Source organism: Helianthus annuus, chromosome 10, assembly GCF_002127325.2.
Source record: "Helianthus annuus cultivar XRQ/B chromosome 10, HanXRQr2.0-SUNRISE, whole genome shotgun sequence".
NCBI lineage: Eukaryota > Viridiplantae > Streptophyta > Magnoliopsida > Asterales > Asteraceae > Helianthus > Helianthus annuus.
In genome coordinates, this window is record NC_035442.2 from 67,093,724 (window position 1) to 67,118,173 (window position 24,450).

The following is a 24,450-nucleotide window of genomic DNA, read 5'->3' on the forward strand; positions in this document are numbered from 1 at the left end:
ATCAGTTTGATTCGTCAAAGATCAACCAGGGTCATTAATTTGAATTTGGTAGATTAATCAAGTATTCAGGGTCATTAACTTGAACTTGAAAACTTGAGTGGATTTCTATAACTGATTGAATTTGTGTTTATTGTTTGAAAAGATAAATTGTAATGTTATGGGTTGAGTAACAGGTTTGGATGATATTTCCCAACGGAGGCAAATTGCAAAAGCTTGAACCAGATATCTCAAGATTCCAGCATAATGAGAGGGGGAGTCAGTGAGAGAGGGAGTCTGGGTCAATAGTTAATGGGATGTATGGAGTCAGTTCTAGAACCTGTGAAGAATGCTGGTGAAGATAGACAGAGTTGGTGAAAAGACAAAGACTGAAGACTATGGATCTGAAGATGCTAAAAGACTACGTCAACATCCAAGGGGAGTCTGTTGATACATGGAATGTCTGTTGACTGCGTCTACAAAAAGTCTGAAGTCAAGATTGGTCTATAGGGGGTCAAAGTGTAAATATTGTGTAAGATAGACTTAGGATCGCTTATATGTCATTGTTTTAGTCTTGGACCGCTTATTAGTCATTAGCCTGGATCGCTTATAGGACAAAGGTGCTGGATCGCTTATATGGCATGTCATATAAGCGACCCAAGATCTCTATAAATAGGCTGGAGCGATTCATTTGATGTAACGATGTATGTGTGTGCTACGGTGCTGAAACTCTGCTGAAATTTTATCAGAAAGCAATATAAACACAAGGAATTGAAAGGATTAGCTGTTGTTACTTTACTTACGTTGATTCCGCCTTCGTATGTAAAGATGAACTACTTCGACTGACTTTTCGGGTCGTAGAACGGTCCAACAGTAGAAAGTGTAGAACGCCCGTTTGTTGGGCAGAAGTTGGAGATGTCCAGATGACAGGACCTGATATAATTTTTGAAACGACGGACAAGATTGTCCAGATTCGTGACCGTTTAAAAGTTGCCCAAGATAGGCAGAAGAGCTACGCAGATTTGAAGCGTAAACCTTTCAACTTCAAAGTAGGTGACAAGGTATTGCTTAAGGTATCACCCTGGAAGGGAGTGATGCGATTCGGTAAGAAAGGCAAGTTGAGCCCGAGATACATTGGACCATTCGAAGTAATCGAACGTGTCGGATCGGTTGCCTATAAGTTAAACTTACTGGAAGAGCTTAGTGGTATCCACAATGTGTTCCACATCTGCAATCTAAAGAAGTGTTTCGCTGATGAATCGCTGGTTATACCGAATACAGATGTACACATCGATGAGAGCTTAAAGTTTGTTGAAAAACCGGTGTCGATCGAGGATCGACAGGTTAAGAAGCTTCGGAGGAAGTATATACCGATTGTAAAGGTTAAATGGGACACCCGTAGAGGTCCCGAGTACACGTGGGAGGTAAAGTCCATGATGAAGAAAAGTACCCCTATTTGTTTCAATAAATCTCGAGGTCGAGATTTCTTTTAAGGGGGTGAGGATGTAACACCTCGAAAATTTGCGTCCTATAATGTGCTGACACGTGTCACAAGCTTGGATGTGTTAAAGAATACTAAAGAGGGGCTAAAGTTGACAAACATAGAAAGTATCTGAATTCAAGAGTTAAAAAACGTCAACAAGGGATAAATATACTTTATAATAACCCTAAATGATGCTCGTACCTTCAAACGAATGAATCATGGATCATACGGAACGAAATGTGGAAGAAAGTGAGAGATTACAAACTACAGGGGTTAAATGTGTCAACATGTTTAAGTTATACCTCTGAGTGACCCTTTGGCATACCTGAGGCTTTGTAATGGTAAATTATACTCACTAGAATATGCGATATAAATTTCATCACGTTCTGTTACAATATGAGAAGGTTATGGCCAAATTCGTTTAAGAAGGGTTAAAAGCGTCAAACATTGAAAGTTATGACTTTTTCGAGTAATAATAAACTAACCAGGGATTAATAAGTTGGGTAAAAGTCCCGAGGCCCTTATACGTAAATAAGAAAGGCCCAAAATGCAAAGTGACCCCTCCATAAATCCAAGAGCCAACTGTAATAATTGAAAAAGATTTGAAAATCTTACAGCAGGTCTCAGGCGGGCCGCGTAAAGGTTGCAAAGGGCTTTACGCGGGCCGCGCTAACAGTGAAAGATATGGGCTCTGACAAAGAGATTCAGACAGGCCGCGTAAAGGTTAAGAGGACCCTTACGCGGGCCGCGTCAATGGCACAGATGCAGAAAACGTGGACAGAAGCACTGGTTGGTGTTTTAACCGACTCTAGACATGATTGTAAGGGCATGGGCGCCCCCTAAACGACCCCTAGCACTCAGGGACACTTGTTGATGATCTAGTTGCACTTGTAGACATAGTTGTCAAAGATCTAAGGTGTTTGGTTTACTATAAAAGGCCATAAGATGCACACATTGTAACCACACCTTCATTCAACACTTCTGATCATCTCTGGAGCTCAAGTGTTCTCTCTACTCATCTCTGGTCGTGCTTAGGACTTCAGTAAGTGTGCTTAACCCTTTTTAGTTAAGTTTTAGCTTAGTTATAGCTTAAAAGTCAATCCGTCGTAATTAACGATTGACTTAACGATTAATCACTAATAGTCCAGTGATTAGCCGAATCAAAGGTAGTTATATGTTGATAATTATGTGGATATTAAACCCCTAAAAGGGCACCCTCTGATTCCCACTCTAACTAGTCCAAATGACGGGTCAAAGTTGCTTAGAAAAAGCCAATAGAATGCTAATTTTTGATTTAACGCATAATTAACAATGTAGATGGCATGTAACCTATTTTATCACTCATATAACTTGATAATAAGTATTATAACTAATCTAAGCTTGTTTGATCCGACCATTTACTGTTTTGACCCGGTTCGGAACCGAAAGTCGCAAAACTTTGACTTTTGCTTTGACTTCAGTTCTGACCCGCTTTGGTATGTTTTAGATATGCCTTAGGACTCTCTTAGGACCAGGTTACATGATGGTATAACCCTCTGTGGCTGGTTCGTTGTTTGTCCGAGTCGTTTGCGCATTTCCGTTATATGCTTAAATGTTGACCATAATGCCCTTTTGACTTTAAAACGAGAATTTTGGATGTGTGAAAGAACAATAACCTTAGTTACTGATTTCTAAACTTGTCCCTAAAATTTCATATCAATCCGAGGTCTAGAATAGGAGTTATGCTAATTAGCGCAATTAAGAAAACTTTAGTAATTTAACGGCGCAATTAGCATAAAGCCTATCTAAACCCAAATTTCGACCCCAAACCTTTTACACCCTGATGTAAAATAATATTTTAGGATTTTTAAATATTTTTAATTATTTTTAACCTGCTCATAACCTGCGGTTATGGCATTGATTCGGTAAATACCGAATATACCCTTTTCGAACATAAAATGAGTTCTGCATGGTATTTTGACCCGAATCCAATTGCTACTGATTTTAAATAATAAATAAACTATTTTGAACTATATAACCTGTTCAAAAAACTCAGATTTCCTGAAGAACCCGGAAATCTCTTTTATAATCTTTAAAATGACCAAAATACCCCTACGGGGCGTATATTGGGATTAAACGCGTTATGGGCATAATGGAAGGTATCCTACTGATATCACAACCTCCTTAAAGCATATTAACTTAGGAAACCTGTGTAGGACTCTTACGGTTACCCGTTACGCCATTTACGCGTTCGGTCCGGTTTATGTAACTAGTTTACATGAATTAGCCGAAACGGGTCAAACCTTGTCGTTTTTACCTCAAAAATCCAGAATGTGTTTAGTTTACCCATAATATACAAGTCTCCGAACTTGTTGGGTTCAAACCACATTCCATTCCCGGTTTTCGCCTTTCATGCGATTAAACCGTATTTATCCTTTGAAACTAACCGGTCTAAGCTTAGGCTAAATTAAAGACCCGTTAGGATTCTAATAGGTTATTATAAACCTTCGTTCCAGAATAGGAGACCAGTAAAAGATACTTGCATTTGCTTGTTGTGGTTATTACTTGCTCATGTAAATACTTTTAACTTATTTTCCCTTATACGGGCTTGGGGTACGGTATATAAAATACCGCTTGGTCGGGCGATTGACCCTAACTCATTAGTAGTTGGGTATTATCAATGTGACCCGCTTGAAAATTGGTTTTGTTTGTTTTACGCCTTTGGGAGTTTAATGACTATGTCCTGGATATCCTTGGCATCATTTTACGAAATGGCCATGACCTTGACACGCGGGTGTAGGCGTACACCCGACAATGTGTCCATACTTATAAAGGTATAACCGTTGGTGTTCCCGCCGTGGTTTTCTACTATGTGGTGTGTCAATTAACCTTAAACCCGGCACGAACCGGGCGACTGAATGCATAACGAACATGTAATTCTTTTACAAGATTAAATTTGATTAATTATCCCAAGTTATAAAAGTTTGTGCCTCGTGCATTCAAATCAATTTTATTAAACTTTTTAAAAGTGTCGGTTGAATGTATTTACCAGTGTAAAATGACGTATTTTCCCCAAAAAGATTAAATGCAGGTTCTACACGAAATAGGTTGGCCACTCCTTAGCATCGTTAAAGTCTCGCAAGCCTGGATGCCACTATCTATTGAACATTATATTCCTATTTTATTTTGATCCCCTGTGGATTATTTCGACTACTTGTGATACTTGGATATTACATTTAGTTGGTTGAAATATATCTATCTTTATGCTTCCGCTGTGCATTTAAATATTGTGTGGTTTGACTATGTTGTTACCAACTACGTCACGGTAATCCCCCAACGGGCCCACCGGTGAAACGTGTGGAAACCGGGGTGTGACAACTTTATTACTTATTTGTCTTCGTCCAAGGGAAACACTACTATTTGGGTTATCGTGGATCGCTTGTCCAAGTATGCTCATTTTCTTGCTTTACCATGATCATATACTACAATTTCTTTAGCTACACTTTTCATGCGGGAAATCAATAGGCTCACTACTAGAAAAGTGCATAATTTCCTACACAATTATTTTTGTCACAGATTGAAACACATTTGTGACAAATTTCCTACAATTTTTTTTCCAAAATTCTATGTCAAATTTTTGACGCAACAATGACAGAAAATAAAAAAAAAACCCTAATTAATTGACAGTTGCGTCACAGATCTGTTAGAAATAATCTACAAAAGGTTAAATATTAAATCATTTCCTACAAGTTGGTGACAAAATATTTATTCTATAGTTTAATTAAACATTCCGTCGGAAATGCGTCACAAGTTGCGACACATTTCCGACAACTAAGTCATGTTACTTAATTTTATTAAAAATAAATACAAGGATGTACACTTTTATATTTATTTATAATAGTAAAATTATATAACAATTAAAAATAATTATATTTCCTACCCATTTGTGACAAAATATTTATTTTTAGTTAATTTAAACGTTCCGTCAGAATTGTGTCACAACTTGTGACACATTTTCGACAAAAAGTTATTTTTCATTAGATTTGTCACAAAGGCGTAGGAAACAATCATGTAATAACAAGGATATACACGAATATATTTATAAATAATACTAAATTTAGTTTATTAATGAAAAAATAATTATATTTCCTACACATTTGTGACAGAAGTTTATTTTTCATTAGATTTGTCACAAAGGCGTAGAAAACAATCATGTAGTTTCCTATGCATTAATGATAAAATGTTATTTTTTAATAAATTTAATAATTCCGTCACAAATCTGTCGTAAGTTGTGACATATTTTCGACGAAAAGGTAGTATTTGTCACCAATGTGTAGGAAACAACATATATCATTATTCTTATTTTAAAGAGTTAAATGCCCTGATAGTACAGGTTTGTCCCTTTTTCACCTTTAGTCTCTAACTTTCTAAAATTACATCTATAGTCCCCCAACTTTTCAATTTTCGTTCCCGGATAATCCCTGTGCCTAACATCAGTTAGTTTTCTCAGTTAAGAGGGTGTGAAATGACAAAAATACCCTTTCCTTAAAAAGGGCAAACCACAGGGACTTGTGCATTTAATAAATAAAAAATATAAAAATCTAATTAATTAATAAGACAAATTTCAAGTGGGCCCCACAAACTACCCCACCCTCACCCTACCCCCTATCTTGTTCTTCTTCTTCTTCTCGACATCCATCATGTTGGTGCATCCGTCTGTCGCCTACGTCTTGTATCGAGTCTTGTTTAGAGTTAGTGAGAATAGGGCACGGAATCCAAGAAATTTGTATTTGAAGGTGATTCCGCTTGAAATGACCCTATATCATTTCAAGCGAAACCCCTTATATTCATGATTCCGCTAGAATGCTTTAGTATGTGATTTCGCTTGTAGTGTAACGATGTGATTCCGCTTGAACCGTATGGGTCATGTTCAAGCGGAATAGGAACTACTATATATAGGGATGTCACTTGGAGCGAAATTATAAGCAGTTGTATGTGTTGTCTTCCGGTGAGCCACGGAGTGCTGCCGAAGTGTTGTCAAGCTTGTAAAAGGATTGTATATCAATAAATACAACAGTTTAAAGTGAATACGGCTGATATAGCACCAAAATATTTGTTTTCGCCTCTTGTTTTGGAGAAAAACTCTTCTGATCGACTAGTTCGGGGTCTGAAAACGATCCTACAGGTGGTATCAGAGCTCAGGAGGAAGAGTTCTTACCATTTCAGCTGTGTTTTCTGTTTTTCTACACCTTCTTCTTCAAAATCTAAAATTTTTCACAGTAAAATCGGCTCAATTTCACTGATGTGTGTTGGTGTATGTATAATTTATATGTATAATTAAGCCCTTTTTACACCTTTAGCCAAGTTTTAAATTTATAAAAACACGATATTCACTAACACTAAACACATATATGGGCAAGTGCACCCATCGTGGACGTAGTATAGTGTTGGTAAGATACCGAGGTCGTCCAAGGACACAAGAGCTTTTAATACCGGTTTATCCTCAACGTCTAATCAAATCAAAAAGTGAGAAAAATGTTTTTAAACTAAGAAATTAAAAACTAACTAAATGCTGAAAAATAAAATAAAATAAAAACAGATAGACAAGATGAATCACTTGGATCCGACTCGTGTATTAGTATAACCTTTGATTATTTTCGCACTTTTGCACTTGTTTAAGAGATTATCTTAGTTATTGTAGTAGGCCCCTCTTTTGAAGGCGACGTTACCCTCAACCCAGTAGTTTGAGTCAGCAAGGATACAATCCTAAAGGGTCGGATTATTGGAAGATAATGAATTAAGTTATTAATGCAAATTATGGTAGGCCCCGCTTTTGGCGGTGACGTTACCCTCGACTAAGTAGTCTGAGTCAGCAGGGATACAGTCCTAAATAGCCGGGTTATAGTATTAATAGTAGTTAACTTATGAGGGGGTCAAAGAGTTTGGATCCCCGCCATCCAATACCTATGGGCATTGAAGGAGATCCTACTAAATTTGACCCAGGTCCCAAGCAGGACCTCTAAACGCTGAACAAGGGCAAGACCCTTACCAAACCGTTCCCTTAACCCCCGACCAGGTAGCCAACATACCTCCATATAGACCGTGGAGATATGAATGGTGAAAATCTTTTATTTTATATAGACAGTAAAATAATGCCAAGACACCACGGACAAACGATAAGGAAAGATCACCTTCAACATAAGCAACTAGTTATTAAAGTTATTAATACAAAACCAAATAAAAAGTGCAAAAGATTAAAAATAAAAAGTATTATACTAAACACTTGTCTTCACCAAGTGATGTAAGAGACTTAGGCAAACATGGCATTGATTGTCAAGAACTCTTACTATCAATCTTGGATCCCGAGATGACTCACACACTCTACGATGGACAATGGATGATGGTGGTGGATGATGGTGTTATGGTGGTGGTGGGTGGTGGATGAAGTGTGAGAGAGGTGGTGTGCCAAGGGATGAGATGGAATGAAACCAAGCACTCCTATTTATAGGCTGAACAGAAGGCTGGGCACGGCCCCGTGTCCGCTGGACACGCCCCCGTGCCCGTCTGACACTCTCTCTCCTCATTAATTGTAATTCGCAGTTACAATTAATGCGCCTGCTGTACTTTCACCACGCCCCCGTGCTCACTGGACACGGCCCCGTGGTGGGCAATAGAAGCTTCTACAAGTTTGTCTTTTATGCTGCTTCTTGGGCACGGCCCCGTGCTGGCTGAGCACGGGGCGTGTTCAGGCTTCTGTTTTCTCTTCTTTGCTTTGGAGGATGCCGTTGAGGGTCCGGGCAGTCTACTTTTATTCCTTCCCTTGTATTTATGCTAGAGTTAGTTGTCTTTTTGCTTCTTTTGTGAATTTGAGCTCATTTCATCCTGAAAATACAAAAGGAAGACAAAAACACTCTTTTTCCAACATTAGTACTTAAAAAGGGTTAGTTTTATGCCTTAATTGATATGATTTATATGTTGCATTTTACACACATCAAATACCCCCACACTTGAACTTTTGCTTGTCCTTAAGCAAAACTCTTTAAATGTGGCTTACACTCCCAAATGGAATAGGTAGAAGAGAAGGTTTTTGGCTTGTCATAGAGTGTCGGGAATCCAAGATCTTTTTGGGTTTTATTTTTTTATTTATTTACAATCCTATTCGTTATGATTTATTTAGAACGTTTCATAGGATAAATTACTTATTTGGGCATAACATGCCTTTTTAAAATTTTATTTATATACAAGTTCACATACCTCACGGGAGAAATCACTCAACACTCGGCCGAAGGTGTATTTTTAGTGAATCACTCGAGAGCGGCATGGAGCTTACGCCTTCCATAGGCTTGCCAAGCAATCAATCCTCCTCCTTTTTAACTTTATACCTTTGTAAATATCAAGAGGACTTTTTGGGCGAAGGGTTAGGCTTGGGCTAAAGGTGGGTGGTTGGGTTAGTGGTTAGTAAAAGGGCGAAAAGCGTAAAAAAAACGTCGGTTTTCGTAACAAAATTTTTTAGTGACTTTTTTATTTTGAAGTATTTCTCCAAACAAGCTTTTGTTTGTATAGCTTTGTTTGTTTTTAACTTCATCATCATTTTTTTTTAGTCACATAAAAGAACGAGCTTGCGAAAAACCGAGCTTTGTTACTAAAATAAGGGGTGAAAAATAAAAAGGTTTTTGGTGGGTAGAAAGGGTTTTAGGGTAATGAAATGAAAGGTTTAGGCTCAAAGGGGTTAACTAGGGGGATTTTGGGTAGGTGGTAAAAAAAATGAAAAATAATGGTGTAGAAAGAAAAATGGTTAGTCCTAATGCCTCCATCATTTACTTACTTGGGTTTAAGTTGGTAAGGACCGGGAATGAATCGTCGTGGCAAGTTCTAGAGTTGTAAGAACCAAGCGGCTATTCACACAAGAAACGAAAAATGAGCATTTAGTCTAAAGATGTAAATTTGTATGCTCAATAAAGGCTCAAAACTCACTTTTGTGGGAATGGGTTTTTAATGTGATCAAGTATATATAATTAAATTTCAACTAGACTTGTTATGCCGTTTCATAATTTTCTTATGTTGGTTCTTGTTATCACGACGCTTTCGGTTGTAAATTTTATAAAAATATAACCTTATTAATATTGTGATTCACAACTTAAACTTTAGACAAGTAAAACAAATGAAAATTTTTGAAAAAATTTGGGGTGTTTAGCGGTTCCAATAGAGTTTTGTGTAAGGCTTGTTGTTAGGACTTGCAAAATTTCAAAGTGTTAGCTTCCCCCCACACTTAAATTACACATTGTCCTCAATGTGTCCCAAAAATAAATTTTTAGGTTGATTGGATGTGTGGTGTGGTGTTAAAAAGCAAAGATTTATGTTACTGGTAGTCTGGACACGGCCCCGTGGTGACCGGGCACGGCCCCGTGGTCAGGTGCCAGTAACAGAAATTAAAGAAATGAAACAGAAGCCTGGACATGGGGGCGTGTCTGGTGAACACGGCCCGTGTCCAGTTACCTGAACTGGGCGTTTTTCTGCAGGTGGCTCAGCACGGGGCCGTGTTGGTTGGGCACGGCCCGTGTTGAGCCTTCTATGATGGAGATTTGTGTCGGGTTGCTCTGTTCTTTGTGCATGGGGCCATTTTTCTCGTTCCCCTTTTCATCCATTACCACCATGAGTGTGTTTTATTCATCAATAGCCATCAAACCTTAGAAACCATCATATCATTGCAAACATAGAGAGACATTACATAAAAACTAAAGATGAAAATACATAAATATTAAACCATGGAGTTCTAGCCCTATGTTTTATTTTAATTAGCAAAATTCCCAAGAAGCTACTAATCTTGGTTAGATAAGGCTTTTAGAAACTCCTTCTTCCGGGTGTGGTCCTCCTCACATGTCGGCGAGCCACTCCTCCACCTCCCTTGGAAGGAGAAAAGAGGGCTCATTTGCATTAGTTTGAGGAGTTTCGATTTTCGCTGGAATTTCTTGTGGGCGTTCCATGGGAGGTTCCGCGGGAAAGTCTTCCCACCCGGTAGGGTTGTCAACCCCGAGTGCCAAGTTCCAGTCCTGTTGTGGAAGGACTGGTTCCATCGGGGGTGCTACAAGAATATTTAACCTCTGGTGCAAGAGGTTAATTTCTTGGAAGCTACTTTCGAGTCCCACCGTAGGATCGTTAATACGGTCAATGAGGACCTCCTCCACTGACGTCATTTCGTCGAGAGCCTCCCTTAATGCTATCACATAGTGCACAAGCGTAGCTTCAACGAAGGGCCTTCTTCCCCTTCGGCTGTTTGATGAATGAACGGATGATGTTTCGCTATTTTCACTCGCCATTCTACGAAAAATAAACCGAAAAAACAGTTTATGTGATGAAACAGTATCTGGACACGGCCCCGTGCTCATTGAGCACGGCCCCGTGTTTATCTTTCTACAGAATTTTGAAGCAAGGAATCTTGGGCTTTTAAGTTATTTTCTGAATTTATGTAGGCTTTTTGGACATTAATAACTTTAAACAATGTTACACAACATGTTTTTACCAAGATTCCATGAACAAAACTCATTGTTTCCTACCACAAAGGTTGAAGAATTCAAACTTTTGATGGTAGTTCTTGGAGAAAGATGAAAAAGAAGGAAATGTCTAGAAGAGAAAAGGACAAGATGGGTTGTTGGAACCTTCTTTTAGACTTACCTAGGATTGTTTGAAAGAAGATTCCTTCAAATCTCTGTCCCAAGTTGGTCCAAATGTGCAGAATTCTTGGCTGCATTTATAGAAAACGACAGCCTTCTGGACACGGCCCCGTGTTCGCTGGACACGGCCCCGTGTGCAGGTGAAATTCTGACACAGTTTGTCCGTATTCTGACGTTCTGATCAGAAGGGAATCTTTTGGTGAACACGGGGGCGTGTTGGCTGGACACGGCCCCGTGTCGAGTGGTCTCTATTTTTTATGAAGTTGTCTAGTTTTTTTATGGAGCTTATCTGTTATCGGGTGGCTCTTGATTGGTTGGGACAACCCCAAAGTGCCTAAGATACCTTAATTGTCCCATACTAAGGCGAGAACGCAAGAGGTTATCGGTGAGGGTAATTCCTATTTTCATTCTAGGTGGACAAGTCCAACCCTTTCCCGGGCTCTCGTTAAAGAAGGTGTATGCCGAATCGCTCAGGTCTATGTATGCATCGAACGAAGTCGATGGAGAGTCCTTCACGGCACAATCGGCACAGGGACGACTATCTGCCAAGTCTTTTCTAGGTATGAAGGTATTTTTGGGAGCAACGAGGTTGTCGAAATGCGGTTCCAACATTTCCTCATGGTCATCGTCTTGGGGCGGATCAATAAAATCCTTCCTAAGTTCCTTTGACCAATTTAGAATTAGTTCTTCTACTTGAAATAACTCGTCAAGGAGCATTTCCCCTAGAATATCTGGCTGGGCACATTCGAGGGAGAGATAGTGCTTATTTTTACTTTCGCCCCTCTTAAGGTTACAAGGAATCGGTGGCTCTATATAGTGGGGCCTATAATTTAGAAAATAACATTTTAATTCTTCATGTTCACCTCCACATAATTCACACCACATACCATAAGAGTGCCGAAAGTAAAAAGAATTACTATCACTCATGGTTGTGTCAGAAATTACCAACCGCCGGGATCTAACGGTTCTGTTTTCAGTAAGAGAATCTTGGGCGCCCCCCTCTTGGGCACGGGGGCGTGTTGAGTGGACATGGCCCCGTGTTCAGCTTACTGTCTGACTTAAAACAGGATTGCCAGTTCCAATGATTGAGCACGGGGGCGTGTTCAGCGGGCACGGCCCGTGCTGAGCTCTGCAGAAGCTGAAAAACTAAGAAAAATCCTAAAAATTAAAAAGAAAAATAAAAATATGATTAGGCCGTTGATTCCTAACTTTCTTAAAATCCTTGTGTCCCCGACAACGGCGCCAAAAACTTGATGTGTGTTGGTGTATGTATAATTTATATGTATAATTAAGCCCTTTTTACACCTTTAGCCAAGTTTTAAATTTATAAAAACACGATATTCACTAACACTAAACACACATATGGGCAAGTGCACCCATCGTGGACGTAGTATAGTGTTGGTAAGATACCGAGGTCGTCCAAGGACACAAGAGCTTTTAATACCGGTTTATCCTCAACGTCTAATCAAATCAAAAAGTGAGAAAAATGTTTTTAAACTAAGAAAATAAAAACTAACTAAATGCTGAAAAATAAAATAAAATAAAAACAGATAGACAAGATGAATCACTTGGATCCGACTCGTGTATTAGTATAACCTTTGATTATTTTCGCACTTTTGCACTTGTTTAAGAGATTATCTTAGTTATTGTAGTAGGCCCCTCTTTTGAAGGCGACGTTACCCTCAACCCAGTAGTTTGAGTCAGCAAGGATACAATCCTAAAGGGTCGGATTATTGGAAGATAATGAATTAAGTTATTAATGCAAATTATGGTAGGCCCCGCTTTTGGCGGTGACGTTACCCTCGACTAAGTAGTCTGAGTCAGCAGGGATACAGTCCTAAATAGCCGGGTTATAGTATTAATAGTAGTTAACTTATGAGGGGGTCAAAGAGTTTGGATCCCCGCCATCCAATACCTATGGGCATTGAAGGAGATCCTACTAAATTTGACCCAGGTCCCAAGCAGGACCTCTAAACGCTGAACAAGGGTAAGACCCTTACCAAACCGTTCCCTTAACCCCCGACCAGGTAGCCAACATACCTCCATATAGACCGTGGAGATATGAATGGTGAAAATCTTTTATTTTATATAGACAGTAAAATAATGCCAAGACACCACGGACAAATGATAAGGAAAGATCACCTTCAACATAAGCAACTAGTTATTAAAGTCATTAATACAAAACCAAATAAAAAGTGCAAAAGATTAAAAATAAAAAGTATTATACTAAACACTTGTCTTCACCAAGTGATGTAAGAGACTTAGGCAAACATGGCCTTGATTGTCAAGAACTCTTACTATCAATCTTGGATCCCGAGACGACTCACACACTCTACGATGGACAATGGATGATGGTGGTGGATGATGGTGTTATGGTGGTGGTGGGTGGTGGATGAAGTGTGAGAGAGGTGGTGTGCCAAGGGATGAGATGGAATGAAACCAAGCACTCCTATTTATAGGCTGAACAGAAGGCTGGGCACGGCCCCGTGTCCGCTGGACACGCCCCCGTGCCCGTCTGACACTCTCTCTCCTCATTAATTGTAATTCGCAATTACAATTAATGCGCCTGCTGTACTTTCACCACGCCCCCGTGCTCACTGGACACGGCCCCGTGGTGGGCAATAGAAGCTTCTACAAGTTTGTCTTTTATGCTGCTTCTTGGGCACGGCCCCGTGCTGGCTGAGCACGGGGCGTGTTCAGGCTTCTGTTTTCTCTTCTTTGCTTTGGAGGATGCCGTTGAGGGTCCGGGCAGTCTACTTTTATTCCTTCCCTTGTATTTATGCTAGAATTAGTTGTCTTTTTGCTTCTTTTGTGAATTTGAGCTCATTTCATCCTGAAAATACAAAAGGAAGACAAAAACACTCTTTTTCCAACATTAGTACTTAAAAAGGGTTAGTTTTATGCCTTAATTGATGTGATTTATATGTTGCATTTTACACACATCATCACACATTACACGCGCAATTATGTTTTGATAAAACCTTGAAAGTTTCACAATTAAATCGAGCGAAAACTTAAAATTTTTGAGATTCCGCTTGAAATTGTTTTCGGAAATAGTGATGTCATACTGATTTCGCTCGAAATCAGTCTTTGATTCCGCTTGAAAACATTGATTCCACTTGGAAAGTTTTGATAATTCCGCTCGAAAGACAGATTCCGCTTGAAAGCTCAGCTGGTTATTCCGCTTCAAACCATTACTGGAGATTCCGCTTCAAAAAGCTTTGTGATTCCGCTCCAGATTCTGATTTCGCTTGAGAGTACATTGTTTGTTGATTCCGCTTCAAGGTTACAGAGGAGATTTTGCTTGAACTTTCTGTGGTATTCTGCTTGAAACAGAATTCTTGCTATTTCGCTTGAACTTAGGAGTTTGTGAAACTTTTGAAAACTAAAACATGGACAACAAGTTCTATAACGCCTTTGCTGGTCCAATGAACATTACTCAGAGTGCATTGCTTGAGAATGAAACGGGGACATCATAGAAACCGCCTAAGCTCTTGGATATTGATGATTACAATGCGTGGTCCGAACGTTTTGGAAATTGGGTTGAAGCTTATCACTTGGATGTTTGGGAACACACTGAAGTTCCATATGAAAGGCCCACAAGGAATGGTAATCAGTTAACGCCAATCAGAGAAATGAGTGCTGAGGAGAAAAAGAAGTATAGAGATGAAAAATTGATGGTGAGTCTGCTTCAGCAAGCAATTAAAGAGGACCTTTTGATTTTGCTTCAACATGATGGAAGTGCTTATTCGATCTGGAATGAATTGGAAGCAAAATTTCTGGGAAGTGATGATATGCTTAAAAACAAAATGTCACTCATGAAGAAAGAATTTGATCTATTTCGTGGTTTGAAATCTGGAAACAAGCAAATTATTGAAAGAAACTTGGTGAGAATTATGATGAAATTAGGGATCAAAAAGGATACTGATGAGCTGATTGAGAAACTTGCAGATGCGTTACCACATGATATTTGGGGAACATACCTGATGATGTTGAGAAACAATCGGAAGGAATATAAAAAGTTAACATTGGGTGAGTTCATCAAACATCTGGAAGCTCAAGAGATGGAGCAGAGGAAGATCGCCAGGATGAAGAACTACGATGGAGAACAAGACATCGGCTTCTATTTCAAGAGTGGTGTTAGTGAAAAGACAAATTTTTCTCCAAAGGTTGAAACTGCTTATAATGCAAAAGGTTCTTCTGAAAGTACATCTCAAGGATCAAGCAGCACAACAGGATTCTCTTCATTTCCAACATATGATCCATAGTTTTCTACGACAAAGAGTGGCAAAGTTCTTCAATGCAACATTGCCTTAAAGCTTGAAAATGATCAGAACTATAATAAGGAAGTTGCTAAAAGTCACATGTCTTTGTTGGTAACCGTGCTTGAATCCTATGGAGGCTTAGTTGCAGGGAGGATCGGAAATCCAATGCTCACGAAAGAGGATTACGATCAAATTGATGCCGAGGAGATGGAATTGATGGATATAAAATGGTGCATGGCTAGTGTGTTGAGAAGGGCTGAAAAGTTCAAACAAATTACAGGCAGAGATGATTTTCGCGAGGCTCATGTGTCAACTTTAGGTTTTGATAAGTCTAAAGTTACTTGTTTTCGTTGCAGGGAAAAGGGGCATTTCAAGAGAGAGTGAACAAATCGAGAAGCTAGTGGAGTTCAAAACCCTTTCGGAAACAACGACTATCACAAAAAGGCGATTTATCATCAAGTCACACAACAGCCATATCAACAACAACAGGCACCGCATCAGGCACAAACTGCACATGGCAGAAATGTGATTGAAGATTCAAAGAGAGCATGTCTAGTTAATCAGGGCAAAGATGGTGGTTTCAGCTGGGATAAATATATTCCAACAGACAGTAAAGTGTGTTTGGCAGACCAAGACGATGAAAAGTTGGCTGAAGGTTTCAGTTGGGACAATTATTGTCCAGACCAAGAATTTATGGCTAAAGAGATGTCCAAAGAGATGTCAAACGTTAAAGCTTTTGTTGCTAATGCTTATGATGAGTATTGGGCTGAAAAATACAGAAAATTGAGGGAAGCTGAAGAAGAAAAATGGAGAAAAATTGAAGAGGAGGAAGAACAAGAAGAAGAAGAAGAAGAAAGGATAAAAGCTGAAGCTGAAGCCGAGAAAAAGAAAAGAGCTGAGATGTTTCAAGTGAGTAGAACAGTCAAAGAAGTTCCAAAATTTGAAATTAAAGCTGATGCTGAAGTAGTCAAAGTTCCTGAAAAGTGTTTGAACTGTGATTCTTTGATCAAGCAAAACAATGAGCTGCTACATAACATAAAAAGATTGAAAGAATCATATGATACTTTGAACAGAGAGTTTAACAAGTACACTGAGTCGAACAGTGAACAAGCTGTAGCAATGAATACACTCAAAGGAGCTTACATGAGACAGCTTGATGACGTCAACTACTACACAGAGAAGTGTGCTGAACTGGAATTGAAGTTGGCAACACAAAGAATTGAAACTGAAAGAGTTAACAATTTATTGAAAAGTTACTCATGTTCTACTTTTGTTGTTGACAAGATTTATCCGATTGTGGAAAGATTGAAGACATTTGAAGAAGAGAAGACTTCAGAAGAAAAGAAGTCCGAGACAAAAGAAGAGGATGAAGTAGAAATTTCTGGTAAGAAACCAAGTGTTGTCTACAATAGATGTCCGCCCCCAGTCGAAAATGGATATTCGCCTTGAAATCCTAATTCTGAAAGAGTCAAAAAGGCAATTAACTTACAATAGGAGTCTGGGCCGTCAGATAACTTGCCAGAAAATATTGATGTCACGTTCACATCGTCTGACACTGATCATGAGTCAAAGTTGATAAAAAGTGTGGTCGATCAGGTGTTGGGTAGAGATGACATGAGGAGTCAAAACCGGAGTCCAAATCCAAGTCAAAGTCTGAGTCTGACAAATCAACGTCAACAATCAAAAAGGACAAACGGGTTTATGATAAGGAATTTTTGCTATCAAAATCTAATTTGAATGATGAACCGGTCAAAGTAGCATATACTTTGAAAGATTCTGACAAATTATATTCTGATGAAATTTTTCCAATAAGAAGTGTTAAACTTGAAATGATTAAAAAGGTTTTCAAAATCACAGAAATTAATATTTCTGAAATAAAAAATTTAAATCTTTCTGGAAAACCTAAACAATACACTTCAAGAGACCAACAAAGAATTAACAAGAAAATGGGTTACAATTGTGGTTATAGTTTCCAAAAGAAACCAAACCATAATGGTAATATCAAAAAGAAAGGTCTTGGATTTAATCAACAGAAAAATCATAAAAATGAAAAAGTTTATAAACCAAAAACTGTGTTTGTTTCAGGAAAATCTTCGGAGGCTGAGAAAGAACAAGCATTCAGGAAGCAGACGAATCAAGAGTTCCTTGCCAAGAAGCAAGAAGATTTGAAGAAGAATGTTGTTCAGAAAAAGACAAAAACAAGAACCTGTTTTCAGTGCAAAACTACTGGTCATATTGCTAAGAATTGTCTGAAAACATACAAACCAAAACAGGAAGTTTCTGAGAAACTTAAGGGAAAGATTGTTGAAAAAATCGAACCACCAACGAACAAACTTAAAGTTTTTGAAAATTCAATTTATGAAGTTGGTGAGTGTTCGAAAAATGTTTTCAAAAAGAAGGAAAAACTTAACAACCAAAAATGGGTTGTTAAGAAATCAAGAAATAGTTCTGGTGATGAATCTAATTCCATAAAATCAGAGGAGCCGCAGATTGTTGTGAAAGATGAGAAGAAAGTTCCAATAGTGGATGATGTGAATTTTCCACCACTGAATGCTAAAAACTTCAAATCTAAAATCGGGAAAGTTGAAATTTCAAATCAATTCTTTCCTAAAAAGAAAGAATTGGATGTTGAAAAGCCTTTAACCCAGCAGTGAAAAATATTTTTGGAAAAATGATTGAAGGGAAGGCTAAAGGGGTTAAGGAATTTTATCAATCCAAAAGGAAAGATGTAACCCCAAATGAGACTAAAAAGGTTACACCCAAGGCTGGTCAGGCTTGGGTGGATATATTCTTCGTTGAATAGAAACCTGACTTGTCGGAGCTCCCAAGTTGGTAATCGCGGAGCGTGAATCGGCATCCTTCTTGTAAATTGTTTTGAGAAATGTGAATTGCCGGAACTCCCAGGATGGTAAGTGTGGAGTAGGAATCGCCACCTTGAGAATTCAACCAACAGATGGTAATTGGTTGAAAATGTTTGATAGTTGATCTTACAAGTGGTTAATCAAGGTCATTAAGTTGAACTTGATTTAACTATCTATTCAAAAGTTTTGGTAAACAAAGTGATGAAGTGACCCCAAACCTACAAGTGGTTGATATACAAACTTATTTTCCGGAAAAACCATTTTGATTAAAATAAACTTAAGTGTTTTGAAATCCTAATGGGAAAATAGTTTGTTGTGAGGGGGAGTTATGATTGTTTATGCCAAGTGGATGGAGAATTGAAGCAATTCATATCAGTTGTCATGTTCTTGTACAGTTTATGTTTAAGTTTTCTTTTAAATGTGTTTGAATTTTAGGGGGAGTATAAAAATTTCAGAAAATCCAAAAACATTTGAAAATTTGAAAAATCCAAAAACATGATAAAATGAAAAATGAGTTTTTTGTTGCATAAAAGAGGAGATGATAGTACATCAGTGGACTATCATAACATGCTAAAGAAATGTAAAGACAAAAATGCGATAAACAGTCTCACTACGGATGTGTCAGTAGATTTTTGCACATTTAGTAGATTGTGACGAGATATAAACCTAAATTTCAAACTTGCTTATCTCGTGGGGAACATTTCTTGGATATATGGGTAACCCCTGAAATCTTGTCTGAAAGGTCCCTCTTTCTAAGATACTAGGTCTTTATACTCTGTGATATCTGGGGTATTATACCGGGACTTCTGCTGAATGGAAATTCTAACCTAGTCCCTGTATAATACTTTCTGCAAAATGCTTGAAATATAGCAAAAGCCCTCAGCAAAAATGATTAAACATGTGTCAGATCATGATACCATATCAGAGGATTCAGACGATCCAGAACATTATTCAGATATAGTTTATTCGGAAGGTGAGGCCATAGGGGAGATCTATGTGAAGGGTTCTGATTCATGGGAGTCCCTTGGCAATTTACCCTTCTCTCCCCTTACTATTTACGATCCATGCCACTTGGAAAAAGCTGTTCATTGGATATGTGCAGACGTGACCATTCCAAATCTCATAGTTTCCTTCAATTTCGAGACTCATGAATTTGGGGAAATTCCGGGCCCGGCCCATGTGGGAAAGACTCATGCAAATCCATTTTATGATTTAAACCTGGTTGTTCTTGGTAACCGTCTTTCAGTTTTTGATCGTTTTACAACAAGACGAATGTTTAATATTTGGGTAATGAAGGAGTACGGCGTGAAGGATTCATGGAGTAGAGAATTTGTGTTTGACACCACTGCTTGTGGTGTAGATCTCTACCGTTTTTGTACACCTGTAACATGCAGAAACGATGGGGAACTTGTGGTGGTGAGTGTTCATGGTTTAATTGTATTTTATGACTTGTTGAAGAAGACGGGTAGAATCGTAGATCACCCGCCACTTATATTTCCAACTGGAGTAGTGATGCATACTCCTAGCTTAATGTCATTGAGGGATGTTGTGAGAGGTACCAACTTGGAAGTGGTAAATGTGGCACCAAGGTATGGAAATTTAGCCTCTTAATTCCTTCAACAACTATATATAGAAGCATGTTAGTTAAGCTTGGCTAAACAGGTGGGTCGGGTTGGATGATGGTTCGTAACAGTTTGGGTCAACTGGGTTACCGTAAAGGCGGGCTCTGAGCAAAGTGAGTTCAGCTCAGAACGAACCGTTTAAAAACTATCAATTGGTGTCGGTGAGACAACAGGTAGGGTGTTGTTATAATCAATGGTCGTGGGTGGTGCTATAAGAATGGCTCGTTTTTACCCTTTGTATAATTTGACAAACATTATAAGAGTGACTCGTTTTAACCCTTTGTATAATTTGAGTAGACCCACCCAAATTGACCTTCGTCTAATTTATTTATATCTTTTTATTATACAGGCTTGCTGATCCAAATTCGAGCGCGCGTAACAATCTAGAGATATCAACTTTCTCAGAGGAGGCCGGGGCTGCAAATTGAACCGTTGGATGTTCCTATCCTAACCGCTGTCATCTGATCTGACTAGCTGCATAGCGGGTTGATCGTGACCTTAAGGGGTTCAATCCTAGTAGTTTTGTACCAACAGTTTATTACCTTATGTGTTCTGGTACTAGTTTTTAATGTTTAAATGTTTGATGACTTTTGTTTGGTTTCTGGGCTAGTTCTTCTTTTATATTAATTAATAGTAAAGTAATAGTAATTTGCATTTGGTTAAGCTGGGTTGTGTGTGCTTGTTGTTACTTTGTTTAATCAAATCTGTTAACTGTCATGTTTGGTTGGCTTAACGAAAATGTTGGTTCGACCACTAAGATTTTAGACAACTGACCAAACCGGTTGGGTTGGCCGGACAAGCCAACATGGTTCTGTTTAACATAAGAGTAGAGAAAATAATCAGTTAAATGTATATTAAAATTACAACCATTGTTTGGCTATTATTCGACCTCCAACGTTGTTTTACACCTGCAATATGCAGAAACAACGGGGAAATATGTAGGAGTCGTTCGCATATAAATAAAACAGAACAGATTTATTAAATAATTACAATATAGAAATAAAAGAAAGCTGAAAATTACAGAACTATTATAACTGAAAAATCATAATACAAGGACAAAAATGAAGCAGAAAATAAACGAGTCTTGTATTTAACATAGGGCCTTAAAACAAATTTCGAGTCTCCCAAGAGAACTCGTTTTGTTTCCCAGGGTACAACAGTCGGAGCAGTAGTACTATCGGAGCAGCCTTGAGGACCCGAAGAATACCATGAGAAGAGCAAGAGAAGGATCAGAAATAGGGATGAGCAAATCCCGATCCCGAAAATCCTGATCCCGAATTTCGCCAAAACTGGGTATCGATACCGATACCGAAATATGTCGGTACGGTAGCGGTATATCAAGGTAAAATCGGTATTTTACCGGTACCGTCCTGATCCCGAAAATATTGATACCGGAAATGCCAAAAAGTGGATACCGTTTCTGGTACCGAAATCGATGTGATGCTGCATTTATATAGCAAGTGGGGAAACTGGTGTTGGTGAAACTAGTGTCATTTGCAATGGATGTGATGTTGTATTTATACAGCATCTGAGATGAAACAGCAAAAACAAATTAAATAAGAGAATTAAATTTCATTAAACGTTTTCAATGCACTTTAAATCGTCATTTAATTCTAAGTCAAAACCGTAGACTCGTCTGTTTCAAATGCTGAAATGAAACTGTCCAGTCATTAAAGTCTGGAAGCTTCTGTCTCGTGCGCGCGCCACTTTGGTTCACTTTCATGCGCGCAGGTCACCAGTGAACATATACGATCACGTCACACAGTCGTGCCGTATTGGCTCACTTTGGTGCGCCACGCGCGTCACATCAGTGTCCATGCGCCACTGCGCGCAGACCAGCCTGGTCATGCGCCATGTACCCGTGCGCCCGCCTGCCACGTCATACGCCAAGGCTTACCTGCCACCTTGTCCTTACAGCCCTTGTGCTTCACCACACGCACGGTCGAAAATACAAAGGCGGCTCGCGGCGTTGCGAGCGTGCGAAGTGCAAAGTGCGTCATCAAAGCGCCACATTGCGCCTATCGCCCACGCCACGCACACGCGTGTGTGCGAGTTAGGGTGCTCCGCACCTTTCGCGAGTACACTAGTGTGTGCTTCCATGAAACAATAAGGATGAAGTGCTCCCACTTAAATACCTTTTTAAGTTTCATCTCCTCCAATGTGGGACAAGGTGTCACTTTTCCATTATTTCAGCATTCAACATGTGGGACGATGTGTCACTTTACCATTATTTCAGCATTCAATGTTTCAAACACCAAACTTTAAGCATCGATATCTCATTCATCTTAGCTCCATTTTGGACGTGGTTTAGTTCGCTACGAAGTTCTTCCAACATATAACACAAACCCACAAATAAATATATGAAATCCCCTCCGTTTCTTATATTTATTTCTAGTCCAAAATTAGAAAAAATGTATTTCCTTTATTTGTGAAAATTGTTATTTTCAAAAAGTTTCCAACCAAATAGTGATGGTAAATGAACATGGTTATATTTTATTACAGGGCTTGTTAACGAGCAAGGGCAGAATTGTAAAATACCTACCACTTCAATCTTCATGGAGTTTAGGATACTTCCTTCACGGGTTGGTTCCGGTACAAACCATATTTATCCTACAAACCGTAAGAACAGATCCTAGTATTTAAAAAAGTTAAATTAGCTCATACTAAAACAATACATACATAAAAGTAGCACCTTTGAATTATATTAGCACATGAAAATTAATCAAGATAATTGATTTTAGCATATATGTGAAATGATATCAACACTTTTCTTTATCAGCACATTGAAAACAAAATGAAGATCCAAATAAAAGAAAAATGCAATTTGCGTCCCTGTGGTATGTGCCAAACATCAACCTGAGCCCCTAAATGCAAATTTTGGTTTTTTGAGCCCCTGACCTTATAAATTCATAACACTTTGAGTCCTTCTGTCACACTGTCGTTTGTTTGATTGTTTGACCCAGGGGTAAGACCGTCTTTTGTCATCTCTTCCCTTCTAAAAACCCCAATTTCTCCTATCTTTCTTCTGTTGTTGCATCTCTCCTTCTTCTCTACTACCAGCAGTAGTAGTTAGGGTTTCATTATCCTCTTTCTATCTCTCTCTCTCTCTCTCTCTCCACACTTCCTTTAATACAGTTACTCAGATTTATACCCTTGCCTCTTGCTCCATCCAATCATCGATGCGCTTATGCATCGTCACTTGACTTGATTTGAATTCGAGTCTCTGTTACTGCCATTGCCGATTTCTCAATTTGAATCTAGTTTCTGCAATGAAAATGGTGGTTTCTGGACCGTTAACACCTGGACAGGTATACATATTAACTGCTATTGCTATTGCTAATGCTAATGATAATGATAATGCTATGTTGAAAATCTATTGTTGATTAGTTCGATTTGGCATCTGTCGGTGTGTAGTTGTTAGGTTCTAGTTTTTTTGTTCTTGAGCTGTAGATAATTGTAGATTACTGTGTGAAGTGTGAACTTTGATGAGTTCATTAAGTGTAATATTCAATTATTGCATAATTGCTCATTGTAGTTAGTTGGTGCAATAACTTGTTATAGAGTTTCCTTTTCAGCTTTAAGATTGTTTGCTCTGTTTTGATTATTGTTTGCTCTGTTTCCTTTTCAAACCGTATTGTATCAATACGTGTTGGATGGAAACAAGAAAAGTAACAATTAACAAATACAAGTGTAAAGAACAAACAGAGAAATATGTTAAGTTTAAATACCTGGTGTCATGTGGTATATGTAGTAGATGTAATTTTGTTGTCATATCAATCCAGTATACTGTGTACTTCACAAATGCAAACACAATTTACAAACGTCATGTGTTAGGACCATTTAGAAGAGTTGAAATTTGAATGTTACACAGTGAGGCTGATCATGGACAACAGCTTGATCTTTGTTAGAATCACTTTAGTATTTAACCCTTGTTAGTACATGACCATTTTACCTGCCATATGTTGTTTACAGTGAGGCTAATCATGGACAACAGCTTGATCCGATGAAGTTTAGGTGAAGTGGTGGTGGTGGCAGATAGGTGGTGGTGGCAGGTGGATTATGCTGGTGATGGGGGTAGTTGCTGGTGGTAGGATAATTAGAGAGAGAGAGAAGTAGTAGAGGGGTTATTTCATGGTGTTTGTATTATTTAGTAAAAAAAAAAATTTTGAGAAAAAAAGCAAGAAAAGAATTTAGGGGCTCAGGTTGATGTTTCACTCATACCACAGGGACTCAAAGTGTTATGAATATATGCAAAAAGATGGTCTTACCCCTGGGTCAAACAGTCAAACAAACGGCAGTGTGACAGAAGGACTCAAACTGTTATGAATTTATAAGGTCAGGGGCTCAAAAAACCAAAATTTGCATTTAGGGGCTTAGGTTGATGTTTGGCACATACCACAGGGACGCAAATTGCATTTTTCTCTCCAAATAAAGAATTAATTGCTTGTTAGCATAGTTATAAAGAATTCAAGATAATTGATATTATTTAGGTTATCATTTTACCATTTCTCTATAATTGGTTGGATGACACATGTCACTTTTTAAATGGTTGTTACAGTTTGTATACGAAATGTGGTTTGTATTTGATTCTAC

The 24,450-nt window shown here is 38.5% G+C and overlaps 1 protein-coding gene across 1 annotated transcript; it reads left to right on the top strand.

Annotated features, from left to right (window-relative positions):
- Positions 1–19,123: 19,123 nt before the first annotated feature.
- LOC110881873 lies at positions 19,124–20,458 on the top strand. The gene is made up of 2 exons (XM_022130019.2): positions 19,124–19,824; positions 20,207–20,458. The coding sequence occupies exons 1-2, from the start codon at positions 19,124–19,126 to the stop codon at positions 20,283–20,285; spliced, it is 780 nt and encodes a 259-aa protein (XP_021985711.1). The 3' UTR covers positions 20,286–20,458.
- The last annotated feature ends 3,992 nt before the right edge of the window (positions 20,459–24,450 follow it).

What these genes read in the sequence shown, in the direction of transcription:
- LOC110881873 (XM_022130019.2), top strand. Translation starts at nt 19,124, where the DNA reads ATGATTAAACATGTGTCAGATCATGATACCATATCAGAGGATTCAGAC. An exon ending in GTGGTAAATGTGGCACCAAG is followed by an intron (nt 19,825 to 20,206) that starts GTATGGAAATTT and finishes TTTATTATACAG; the next exon opens with GCTTGCTGATCCAAATTCGA.